The 12,785-nt window shown below is 41.9% G+C and overlaps 2 protein-coding genes across 3 annotated transcripts in view; one reads left to right on the forward strand and one right to left on the reverse strand.

Annotated features, from left to right (window-relative positions):
• Window positions 1-5,995, reverse strand: part of LOC133544528 (rho GTPase-activating protein 6-like) — a 194,760-nt gene extending 188,765 nt beyond the window's left edge. For both annotated transcript variants that reach the window (XM_061889961.1, XM_061889960.1), the window contains exon 1: window positions 5,440-5,995. In XM_061889961.1, coding sequence (XP_061745945.1) covers window positions 5,440-5,901 — 462 coding nt within the window. In that variant the 5' untranslated portion in view covers window positions 5,902-5,995. The remainder of the gene's footprint in view (window positions 1-5,439) is intronic.
• The window catches only part of LOC133544529 (male-specific lethal 3 homolog), a 256,717-nt gene that overhangs the window by 132,753 nt on the left and 111,179 nt on the right, over window positions 1-12,785 (forward strand). The gene's annotated exons all lie outside the window — the stretch shown is intronic.

Raw genomic sequence — 12,785 nt, forward strand, 5'->3', positions numbered from 1 at the left:
GTCGGAGAAGTGTTGTATCCCAAATAGCTGCGATCACTTTCTCTTAAGGTGAAGTGTTTGTACATGTAGAAGAAGGAGATAAAACGGGCTTGACTGGATGACCCGCCTCCATATTTCCAGCGGTTAGCTCCGAGCTAAGAGACCGCTTTATTATGAAGCTGGCTGTGCCGCATTCTTTATGACGTCACTTCCTGTGTGTGCGAGGTCTGTCTGGCGTCACTTCCTCTCCGAACTCACTTAGTAAACGATCTAAGACTGACTTACCCGAGTAAAAAGTTATCCGAGGAAAGTGACCTTAAACACTGGTGCTTAGGCTGAATAATTATTTGTTTAAGGGGTTAAACGACTCCTCGGCCTACCCGGTAAGGTCTATTGAGGTGTACTGGAGCGGAGTCTACGCCGGATAGTCGAACCTTGGATTCAGGAGGAACAGTGTGGTTTTCGTCCTGGTCGTGGCACTGTGGACCAGTTCTATACTCTCGGCAGGGTTCTTGAGGGTGCATGGGAGTTTGCCCAACCAGTCTACATGTGCTTTGTGGACTTGGACCGTGTCCCTCGGGAAGTCCTGTGGGGAGTACTCAGAGAGTATGGGGTATCGGACTGTCTTCCTGTATGATCAGTGTCAGAGCCTGGTCCGCATTGCCGGCAGTAAGTCGGACACGTTTCCAGTGAGGGTTGGACTCCGCCAAGGCTGTCCTTTGTCACCCATTCTGTTCATAACTTTTATGGACAGAATTTCTAGGCGCAGTCAAGGCGTTGAGGGGATCTGGTTTGGTGACCGCAGGATTAGGTCTCTGCTTTTTGCAGACGATGTAGTCCTGATGGCTTCATCTGGCCAGGATCTTCAGCTCTCACTGGATCGGTTCGCAGCCGAGTGTGAAGGGACCGGAATGAGAATCAGCACCTCCAAGTCCGAGTCCAGGGTTCTCGCCCGGAAAAGGGTGGAGTGCCATCTCCGGGTTGGGGGGGAGACCCTGCCCCAAGTGGAGGAATTCTAGTACCTCGGAGTCTTTTTCGCGAGTGAGGGAAGAGTGGATCGTGAGATCGACAGGCGGATTGGTGCGGCGTCTTCAGTAATGCGGACGTTGTATCGATCCGTTGTGGTGAAGAAGGAGTTGAGCCGGAAGGCAAAGCTCTCAATTTACCGGTCATTCTACGTTCCCATCCTCACCTATGGTCATGAGCTTTGGGTTATGACCAAAAGGACAGGATCACGGGTACTAGCGGTTGAAATGAGTTTCCTCTGCGGGGTGGCGGGTCTCTCCCTTAGAGATAGGGTGAGAAGCTCTGTCATCCGGGAGGAACTCAAAGTAAAGCCGCTGCTCCTCCACATGGAGAGGAGCCAGATGAGGTGGTTCGGGCATCTGGTCAGGATGCCACCCGAACGCCTTCCTAGGGAGGTGTTTCGGGCACGTCCGACCAGTAGGAGGCCACGGGGAAGACCCAGGACACGTTGGGAAGACTATGTCTCCCGGCTGGCCTGGGAACGCCTCGGGATTCCCCAGGAAGAGCTGGACGAAATGGCTGGGGAGAGGGAAGTCTGGGCTTCCCTGCTTATGCTGCTGCCCCCGTGACCCGACCTCGGATAAGCGGAAGAAGACGGATGGATGGATGGTTAAACGACTTATTGTAAACATGGCCTTGCTCAGCAACACTTTTGAATATTTTTACACGTAGTCTGCGACGCACCAAGTTCATGGTCCAGATGTGACGAATCAAACCCAACTGATGGTCCTATGTTTTGCGGGAATAGGATGAAGTTCTGGTAGTGGGAATGAGTGTGTGAAAGCAGCTCCTCGAGGAGCAGCTCGCTGGAACAGGAAGTGATCCTGGAGCTGTTCAAGGGCCGCCTGGTTTTTGACCCTGTACCCTTTGCGAAGCGTGAGAACCCAGTCCTTTAAAGTCCTCACACACACACACACACACACACACGCACACACACACACATGCTGTAAAGCAGCAAACAAAGAGGAAAACACACCAACCCAGCAAGAGTCAACAAAACAAGTGGGAAAATCATGATATGTTCCCACTAGTGTGTGTGGACTTGTGCCAACTATGCACCCTATAAAGCCCCCCTGCTAAAAATAAGTCTCCAAAGTATGTTTTGGTAAAGATTTCATACTTAGTCTCGCTCAATTTCAAGCCTGCTGAAGGCGGCACAGGGGGGGAAGAATCTATTTGTGCACTTGAATGCACCTTTTGTCAGAATGTCTTAATCCTACAAGTAATATAACAGCCAAGGTTGCGCAATATAGACGATATAAATAATAATCGTAAAAGCTTTTAATATTATCGCCATATCCTGATGATGCATGTTGATGACACATTCTTTAGCTGTGTCCCACACATTTGACAAAAGCATCCTCGCCGCACGGACTTAAAAATAATAACAGACGCACATACTCAGAATTCATTGTCAATAATTTGTACTATTTTCAATTCATTATAACCAACAATAGCAGGGGTGTCCAAACTACGGCCCGCGGGCCATTTGCGGCCTGTCGACATCATAAGTAGGAATCTTTCCGTATGGGTGTATGTATATATATGTATGTATGTATGTATGTATATATGTGTATATATGTATGTATGTTTTTGATTGATTGATTGATACTTTTATTAGTTTATTGCACAGTACAGTACATATTCCGTACAATTGACCACTAAATGGTAACACCCGAATAAGTTTTTCAACTTGTTTAAGTCGGGGTCCACGTAAATCAAGTCATAGTATACACATATATGTGTATATATGTATGTATATGTGTGTATATATGTATGTATGTATATGAATGTATGTATAGATGTATATATGTATGTATATATATATATGTATGTATGTATAGATGAATATATATGTATGTATATATGTATGTATATATGTATGTATGTATAGATGTATATATGTATGTATATATGTATGTATGTAAGTACATATGTATATATGTATGTATGTATGTATATGTATGTGTCTATATGTGTGTATATATAAATATATATATATGTATGTGTATGTATATGTGTATGTACTGTATATATGTATGTAGATATGTATGTATATGTATGTATATATGTGTGTGTGTGCATATATATATATATATATATATATATATATATATATATATATATATATGCGTGCGTGCGTGTGTGTGTTAGGGCTGGGCGATATGTCCTTTTATTGATATCTCAATATTTTTAGGCCATGTCACGATACACCATATATATCTCGATATTTTGCCTTAGCCTTGAATGAACACTTGACACATATAATCACAGCAGTATAATGATTCTGTGTCTACATTCAAACATTCTTCTTCATACTGCATTAATATATGCTACTTTTAAACTTTCGTGTAGAGAGGGAAATCACAACTAAATCAATTGACCAAAAGTGTATTTATGAAACAGTTATTAAGCAGTGGCACAAACATTCATGTCATTTCCAAAACAGAAAGTGCAAGATTGTCGGACATGTTAAAACAAGCTATGAGTGCACTTTTGTGCATGATGTCACTAAGATGACATATCAAAACAACACCAAACTGAAGTGCACTTTTTGTAGAGAGCGCCACTACAATAGTTTAAAACAAATACAGTGTACTTTTGTGCATGATGTCACACAATATATTTCAATAAGTGTCAAATAAAAATTAGCTGCATAATAGGAAATCAAATAGTGTATGTCTTTTGCTATGTGGTAGGTTACTACAGACGTTATTAAATTCTGGTGTTGACTATTTTTTTCATACGTTCTGGAAATGGTTGCTATGGCACCGAACGGAGATTTTGATATGCAGTACCAAGCACTCTTCATTCTCTAGCAGGCGACTTTTCAAATGATGCTACAAATTAGCAGTAGGTTCTACTTTAACGCTTTTTCTGCACACTTGTTCGACATCTTCCCTCTTGAAGCCAAACCACCGCCAGACGATGGATCCCCCGCTGTTTTTCTTGGGAATTAAGTCTCCCTTCATTTGTTACCAGATTGGCACCTTCTTCCTCTCGTATTACCACTCGCGCCGCTCCGCTGGCATCACAGCTAAAGTTACCCATGATGCTACCTCTCATGTGAGGGCGTATGACGTGACAGTATGTGAGGTATGTAAGAAGGTGCACTTGTCTGTGAGGACAAACAGGAAAGAGTGATAAAAGACAGAATCCTTTTGAATCGGAAAAATATCGTTTTTGAATCAAGAATCGAATCGAATCGGAAAAAATCGGTATATTATCGAATCGTGACCCCAAGAATCGATATTGAATCGAATCGTGGGACACCCTAAGATTCACAGCCCTAATATATATATATATATATATATATATATATAGGTGTGGGAAAAATCACAAGACTACTTCATCTCTACAGAACTGTTTCATGAGGGGTTTCCTCAATCATCAGATTGATGATCAATCTCCTGATGATTGAGGGAACCCCTCATGAAACAGTTCTGTAGAGATGAAGTAGTCTTGTGATTTTTCCTCAATCATCAGGAGATTGAGGGGGGGGGGGGGGAAATTAAAATAAAATAAAATCTGATGATTGAGGGAACCCCTCATGAAACAGTTCTGTAGAGATGAAGTAGTCTTGTGATTTTTCCCACACCTACATATTGCGCTCTACCATGGTATCGAGCACTATTCTCTGGATAATCCAATCAAGATATATATATATATATATATATATATATATATACACAAATGCATATGTACATACAGGCCCTGTGATGAGGTGGAGACTTGTCCAGGGTGTAGCCTGCCTTCCACCCGATTGTAGCTGAGATATGCACCAGCGCCCCCCGTGACCCCAAAGGGGAATAAGCGGTAGAAAATGGATGGATTGATGTATATATATATATATATATATATATATATATATATATATATATATATATATATATATATGCATATATATATATATATATATATATATATATATATATATATATGCATATATGCGCCAGCGCCGCCCGCGACCCCGAAAGGGAATAAGCGGTCGAAAATGGATGGATATATATATATACATATATATATATGTATATATATATCGCAGGGCCAACACAGATGGACAGACAACTTTCACACTCACATTCACACACTAGGCGGTAGAAAATGGATGGATGGATGGATATATATATATATATATATATATATATATATATATATATACACATTTACATACCGCATATACATATAAATATATACACATATATACATATATATGTGCATGTATGTACATATATATATATATATTTATATGTGCATATATATATGCACATATATATGCATATATGTATATGCATATATATATGTGCATATATATGTATATGTATGTATATATGTGCATATATTCATTTACTTTTCATTTTTATTATACTAAAAATTGTATTTCTTTAAATGTTATCATCAGAATGTCATACACAAGCAAATGAAGTCTTTTACCTCTGACTTCCACACGACGTCGGCGTGAGAGATCGGAGCCTGAGTCCGCCTGAGAAGCCACCTCCGGGGTGAGAAGAGCGTGCCGGTGCTCCCGGACGGAGCCAACCCGGTGCCCCGCACCAGCAGCGGCAAGTCGGCGGCATTGTTCCGCTTGGAGCGCTTGACTAGGTCGTAGTGAAAGTGAAAGTTGGAAGAAGGGGACAGGTCCAGAGGGATGGAAGGAGATGAGACGGACGCCGCCATGGACTCCTGCAGCGTCAAAGTCTTAACGCGCGCGGCAGCTTTCCAAGACGCGCCCGCGTCGTGCGGCGGCTGCGCGGCGGCGGCAGCGGTGCCGCAGTGTCGGATGATGGCGGGGTCCAGACTCCGCGTCTGACGGAGTCTGCGTTTGGTGAAGGCTTTGGACGTGGGAGAGGAGCATGATGAGAAGACGCTGTTCAGAAGCTCCTGGGCTGCGGACATGGCTCCGATTATCCTTGGCGGACCTCAACTTCAACGCGGCGCGCCGCGCACAGGAAGGAAGCCGCGGCGGTCGTGCGAGTTCATCCGCAGGGCGGTCATGCCGGGGAAGACACTTGGAGAATGTGCGTGAGAGGGTTGGAAAGGCGGGGACCATAAAAAAAAAAAAAAACTCCCCCACCCCTCAGCCATGATGACTACACAACTCTTTTATTTTCTGGACAATAGAAATACTGTATTTGTCCGACTATAAGTCACAGTTTTTTTCATAGATGCGACTTATATTAAGGTGCGACTTATGTGTGAAATTATTAACACATTACCGTAAAATATCAAATAATATTATTTAGCTCTGGGGTCTAAAACAGGCGGCCCGTGAGATGTTATTTTGCAGCCCACACCTTAAAGGCCTACGGAAATGAGATTTTCTTATTTAAACGGGGATAGCAGGTCCATTCTATGTGTCATACTTGATCATTTCGCGATATTGACATATTTTTGCTGAAAGGATTTAGTAGAGAACATCGACGATAAATTTCGCAACTTTCGGTGCTAACAGAAAAGCCCTGCCTGAAACGGAAGTAGCAGACGATGATGTCACATGTTGATGGCTCCTCACATATTCACATTGTTTTTAATGGGAGCCTCCAAAGAAAAGTGCTATTTGGACCGAGAAAACGACAATTCCCTCATTAATTTGAGCGAGGATGAAAGATTCGTGTTTGAGGATATTGATAGCGATGGACTATAAAAAAAACGCGATTGCATTGGGACGGATGTTTTTAGACACATTTACTAGGATAATTCTGGGAAATGCCTTGTTTTTCTATTGTGTTGCTGGTGTTTTAGTGAATTTAATAGTACCTGATAGTCGGAAGGGTGTCTCCACGGGTGTGTTGACGCCAGTGTCTCAGGGGAGTCGACGGCAGCTTCATGGACGGCACAAGCTCAGCTTTTCTTCGGTAAGAAGCGACTTTTTAACCACCATTTTCTCACCGAAACCTGCTGGTTGACATTTGGTCGGGATCCATGTTCTCTTGACCGCTCTGATCCATAGGAAAGTTTCACCTCCGTGAGTTTTAAACAAGGAATCACCGTGTGTTTGTGTGGCTAAAGGCTAAAGTTCCCAACTCCGTCTTTCTACTCCAATATTAATTGAACAATATGCAAAAGATTCAGCAACACAGATGTCCAAAATACTGTGTAATTATGCAGTTAAAGCAGACGACTTTTAGATGTTTGTGTGTGCGTAGTGCTCATACTTCCTAAAAACGTGTGAGGTCCTGCGTACTCGTCATCATTACACAACGTTTCCAAGACGAAACTCCCGGGAAATTTAAAATTCTAATTTAGTAAACTAAAAAGGCCGTATTGTCATGTGTTGCAATGTTAATATTTCATCATTGATATATAAACTATCAGACTGTGTGGTGGGTAGTAGTTGCTTTCAGTAGGTCTTTAAAGAATGTGCGTAAGAGGGTTGGAAAGGTGGGGACCATTAAAAAAAAAAAAAAAAAATACTCCCCCACCCCTCAGCCATGATGACTACACAACTCTTTTATTTTCTGGACAATAGAAATACTGTATTTGTCCGACTATAAGTCACAGTTTTTTTCATAGTTTGGCCAGGGGTGCGACTCGTGTGTGAAATTATTAACACATTACTGTAAAATATCAAATAATATTATTTATCTCATTCACGTAAGAGACTAGACGTATAAGATTTCATGGGATTTAGTGATTAGGAGTGACAGATTGTTTGGTAAATTTATAGCATGTTCTATATCTGGGGTCTCGGACACGCGGCCCGCGGGCCAAATGCCGCCCGCGAGAGGTTATTTTCCAACCCGCACCTTAAAGGCCTACGGAAATGAGATGTTCTTATTTAAACGGAGATAGCAGGTCCATTCTATGTGTCATACTTGATCGATTTGCAATATCGCCATATTTTTGCTGAAAGGATTTAGTAGAGAACATCCACGATAAAGTGTGCAACTTTCGGCGCTAAGAGAAAAGCCCTGCCTGTACCGGAAGTGGCAGACATGTTTGATGGCTCCTCACATATTCACATTGTTTTTAATGGGAGCCTCCAACAAAAAGTGCTATTCGGACCGAGAAAACGACAATTTCCCCATTAATTTGAGCGAGGATGAAAGATTCGTGTTTGAGGATATTGATAGCGACGGACTAGAGAAAAAAACAAAAAAAAACGCGATTGCATTGGGACGGATTCTGATGTTTTTAGACATATTTACTAGGATAATTCTGGGAAATCCCTTGTTTTTCTATTGTGTTGCTAGTGTTTTAGTGAGTTAAATAGTACCTGATAGTCAGAAGGGTGTGTCCACGGGTGTCTTGACACCGATGTCTCAGGGGAGTCGACGGGAGCTTCATGGACGACACAAGCTCAGCTTTTCTCCGGTAAGAACTGACTTTTTAACCACCATTTTCTCACCGAAACCTGCTGGTTGACATGTGGGCAGGATTCATGTTCTCTTGACCGCGCTCTGATCCATAGGAAAGTTTCACCTCTGTCAATTTTAAACAAGGAATCACCGTGTGTTTGTGTGGCTAAAGGCTAAAGTTCCCAACTCCATCTTTCTACTGTGACTTCTCCAATATTAATTGAACAAATTGCAAAAGATTCAGCAACACAGATGTCCAAAATACTGTGTAATTATGCCGTTAAAGCAGACGACTTTTAGCTGTGTGTGTGTGCAGTGCTCACACTTCCTAAAAACGCGTGACATCACGCGTACACGTCATCATTACGCGACGTTTCCAAGACGAAACTCCCGGGAAATTTAAAATTCTAATTTAGTAAACTAAAAGGGCCGTATTGTCATGTGTTGCAATGTTAATATTTCATCATTGATATATAAACTATCAGACTGTGTGGTCGCTAGTAGTGGGTTTCAGTAGGACTTTAAAGAATGTGCGTAAGAGGGTTGGAAAGGTGGGGACCATTAAAAAAAAAATTAAAAAAACTCCCCCACCCCTCAGCCATGATGACTACACAACTCTTTTATTTTCTGGACAATAGAAATACTGTATTCGTCCGACTATAAGTCACAGTTTTTTTCATAGTTTGGCCAGGGGTGCGACTTATACTCAGGTGCGACTCGTGTGAAATTATTAACACATTACTGTAAAATATCAAATAATATTATTTATCTCATTCACGTAAGAGACTAGACGTATAAGATTTCATGGGATTTAGTGATTAGGAGTGACAGATTGTTTGGTAAACTTATAGCATGTTCTATATCTGGGGTCTCGGACACGCGGCCCGCGGGCCAAATGCCGCCCGCGAGACGTTATTTTGCAACCCCCACCTTAAAGGGCTACGGAAATGAGATGTTCTTATTTAAACGGGGAAAGCAGGTCCATTCTATGTGTCATACTTGATCGATTTGCAATATCGCCATATTTTTGCTGAAAGGATTTAGTAGAGAACATCCACGATAAAGTGTGCAACTTTCGGCGCTAACAGAAAAGCCCTGCCTGTACCGGAAGTCTCAGACGATGACATCACATGTTTGATGGCTCCTCACATATTCACATTGTTTTTAATGGGAGCCTCCAACAAAAAGTGCTATTCGGACCGAGAAAACGACAATTTCCCCATTAATTTGAGCGAGGATGAAAGATTCGTGTTTGAGGATATTGATAGCGAAGGACTAGAAAAAAGAAGAAAAAAAAAACGCGATTGCATTGGGACGGATTCCGATGTTTTTAGACACATTTACTAGGATAATTCTGGGAAATCCCTTATATTTCTATTGTGTTGCTAGTGTTTTAGTGAGTTTAATAGTACCTGATAGTCGGAAGGGTGTCTCCACGGGTGTGTTGACGCCAGTGTCTCAGGGGAGTCGACGGCAGCTTCATGGACGACACAAGCTCAGCTTTTCTCCGGTAAGAACTGACTTTTTAACCACCATTTTCTCACCAAAACCTGCTGGTCGACATTTGGTCAGGATTCATGTTCTCTTGACCGCGCTCTGATCCACGATAAAGTTTGCAACTTTCGGTGCTAAAAGAAAAGCCCTGCCTCTAACGAAAGTGGCAGACATGTTTGATGGCTCCTCACATATTCACATTGTTTTTAATGGGAGCCTCCAACAAAAACAGCTATTCGGACCGAGAAAACGACAATTTCCCCATTAATTTGAGTGAGGATGAAAGATTCGTGTTTGAGGATATTGATAGTGACGGACTAGGAAAAAAAAAAACACAATTGCATTGGGACGGATTCCGATGTTTTTAGACACATTTACTAGGATAATTCTGGGAAATCCCTTATCTTTCTCTTGTGTTGCTAGTGTTTTAGTGAGTTTAATAGTACCTGATAGTCGGAAGGGTGTCTCCACGGGTGTCTTGACGCCAGTGTCTCAGGGGAGTCGACGGCAGCTTCATGGACGAAACAAGCTCAGCTTTTCTCCGGTAAGAACTGACTTTTTAACCACCATTTTCTCACCAAAACCTGCTGGTCGACATTTGGTCAGGATCCATGTTCTCTTGACCGCGCTCTGATCCACGATAAAGTTTGCACCTTTCGGTGCTAAAAGAAAAGCCCTGCCTCTATCGAAAGTGGCAGACATGTTTGATGGCTCCTCACATATTCACATTGTTTTTAATGGGAGCCTCCAACAAAAAGTGCTATTCGGACCGAGAAAATGACAATTTCCCCATTAATGTGAGTGAGGATGAAAGATTCGTGTTTGAGGATATTGATAGCGACGGACTAGAGAAAAAAACAAAAAAAAAACGCGATTGCATTGGGACGGATTCTGATGTTTTTAGACATATTTACTAGGATAATTCTGGGAAATCCCTTGTTTTTCTATTGTGTTGCTAGTGTTTTAGTGAGTTAAATAGTACCTGATAGTCAGAAGGGTGTGTCCACGGGTGTCTTGACACCGATGTCTCAGGGGAGTCGACGGCAGCTTCATGGACAACACAAGCTCAGCTTTTCTTCGGTAAGAAGCGACTTTTTAACCACCATTTTCTCACCGAAACCTGCTGGTCGACATTTGGTCAGGATTCATGTTCTCTTGACCGCGCTCTGATCCACGATAAAGTTTGCAACTTTCGGTGCTAAAAGAAAAGCCCTGCCTCTACCGAAAGTGGCAGACATGTTTAATGGCTCCTCACATATTCACATTGTTTTTAATGGGAGCCTCCAACAAAAACAGCTATTCGGACCGAGAAAACGACAATTTCCCCATTAATTTGAGCGAGGATGAAAGATTCGTGTTTGAGGATATTGATAGCGACGGACTAGAGAAAAAAACAAAAAAAAAACGCGATTGCATTGGGACGGATTCTGATGTTTTTAGACATATTTACTAGGATAATTCTGGGAAATCCCTTGTTTTTCTATTGTGTTGCTAGTGTTTTAGTGAGTTAAATAGTACCTGATAGTCAGAAGGGTGTGTCCACGGGTGTCTTGACACCGATGTCTCAGGGGAGTCGACGGCAGCTTCATGGACGACACAAGCTCAGCTTTTCTCCGGTAAGAACTGACTTTTTAACCACCATTTTCTCACCGAAACCTGCTGGTTGACATTCGGTCGGGATCCATGTTCTCTTGACCGCTCTGATCCATAGGAAAGTTTCACCTCTGTGAGTTTTAAACAAGGAATCACTGTGTGTTTGTGTGGCTAAAGGCTAAAGTTCCCAACTCCATCTTTCTTCTCCAATATTAATTGAACAAATTGCAAAAGATTCAGCAACACAGATGTCCAAAATACTGTGTAATTATGCCGTTAAAGCAGACGACTTTTAGCTGTGTGTGTGTGCAGTGCTCACACTTCCTAAAAACGCGTGACGTCACGCATACACGTCATCATTACGCGACGTTTCCAAGACGAAACTCCCGGGAAATTTAAAATTCTAATTTAGTAAACTAAAAGGGCCGTATTGGCATGTGTTGCAATGTTAATATTTCATCATTGATATATAAACTATCAGACTGCGTGGTGGGTAGTCGTGGCTTTCAGTAGGTCTTTAAAGAATGTGCGTAAGAAGGTTGGAAAGGTGGGGACCATTAAAAAAAAAAATTTAAAAAACTCCCCCACCCCTCAGCCATGATGACTACACAACTCTTTTATTTTTCTGGACAATAGAATACTGTATTTTGTCCGACTATAAGTCACAGTTTTTTTTTCATAGTTTGGCCAGGGGTGCGACTCATGTGTGAAATTATTAACACATTACTGTAAAATATCAAATAATATTATTTATCTCATTCACGTAAGAGACTAGACGTATAAGATTTCATGGGATTTAGTGATTAGGAGTGACAGATTGTTTGGTAAATTTATAGCATGTTCTATATCTGGGGTCTCGGACACGCGGCCCGCGGGCCAAATGCCGCCCGCGAGACGTTATTTTGCAACCCCCACCTTAAAGGGCTACGGAAATGAGATGTTCTTATTTAAACGGGGGAAAGCAGGTCAATTCTATGTGTCATACTTGATCGATTTGCAATATCGCCATATTTTTGCTGAAAGGATTTAGTAGAGAACATCCACGATAAAGTGTGCAACTTTCGGCGCTAAGAGAAAAGCCCTGCCTGTACCGGAAGTGGCAGACATGTTTGATGGCTCCTCACATATTCACATTGTTTTTTAATGGGAGCCTCCAACAAAAAGTGCTATTCGGACCGAGAAAACGACAATTTCCCCATTAATTTGAGCGAGGATGAAAGATTCGTGTTTGAGGATATGATAGCGACGGACTATAAAAAAAACAACAAAAAAAAACGCAATTGCATTGGGACGGATTCAGATGTTTTTAGACACATTTACTAGGATAATTCTGGGAAATCCTTTATCTTTATCTTTCTATTGTGTTGCTAGTGTTTTTAGTGTGTTTAATAGTAC

The sequence above is a fragment of the Nerophis ophidion genome, linkage group LG27, assembly GCF_033978795.1.
Source record: "Nerophis ophidion isolate RoL-2023_Sa linkage group LG27, RoL_Noph_v1.0, whole genome shotgun sequence".
Taxonomy (NCBI): Eukaryota; Metazoa; Chordata; class Actinopteri; order Syngnathiformes; family Syngnathidae; genus Nerophis; species Nerophis ophidion.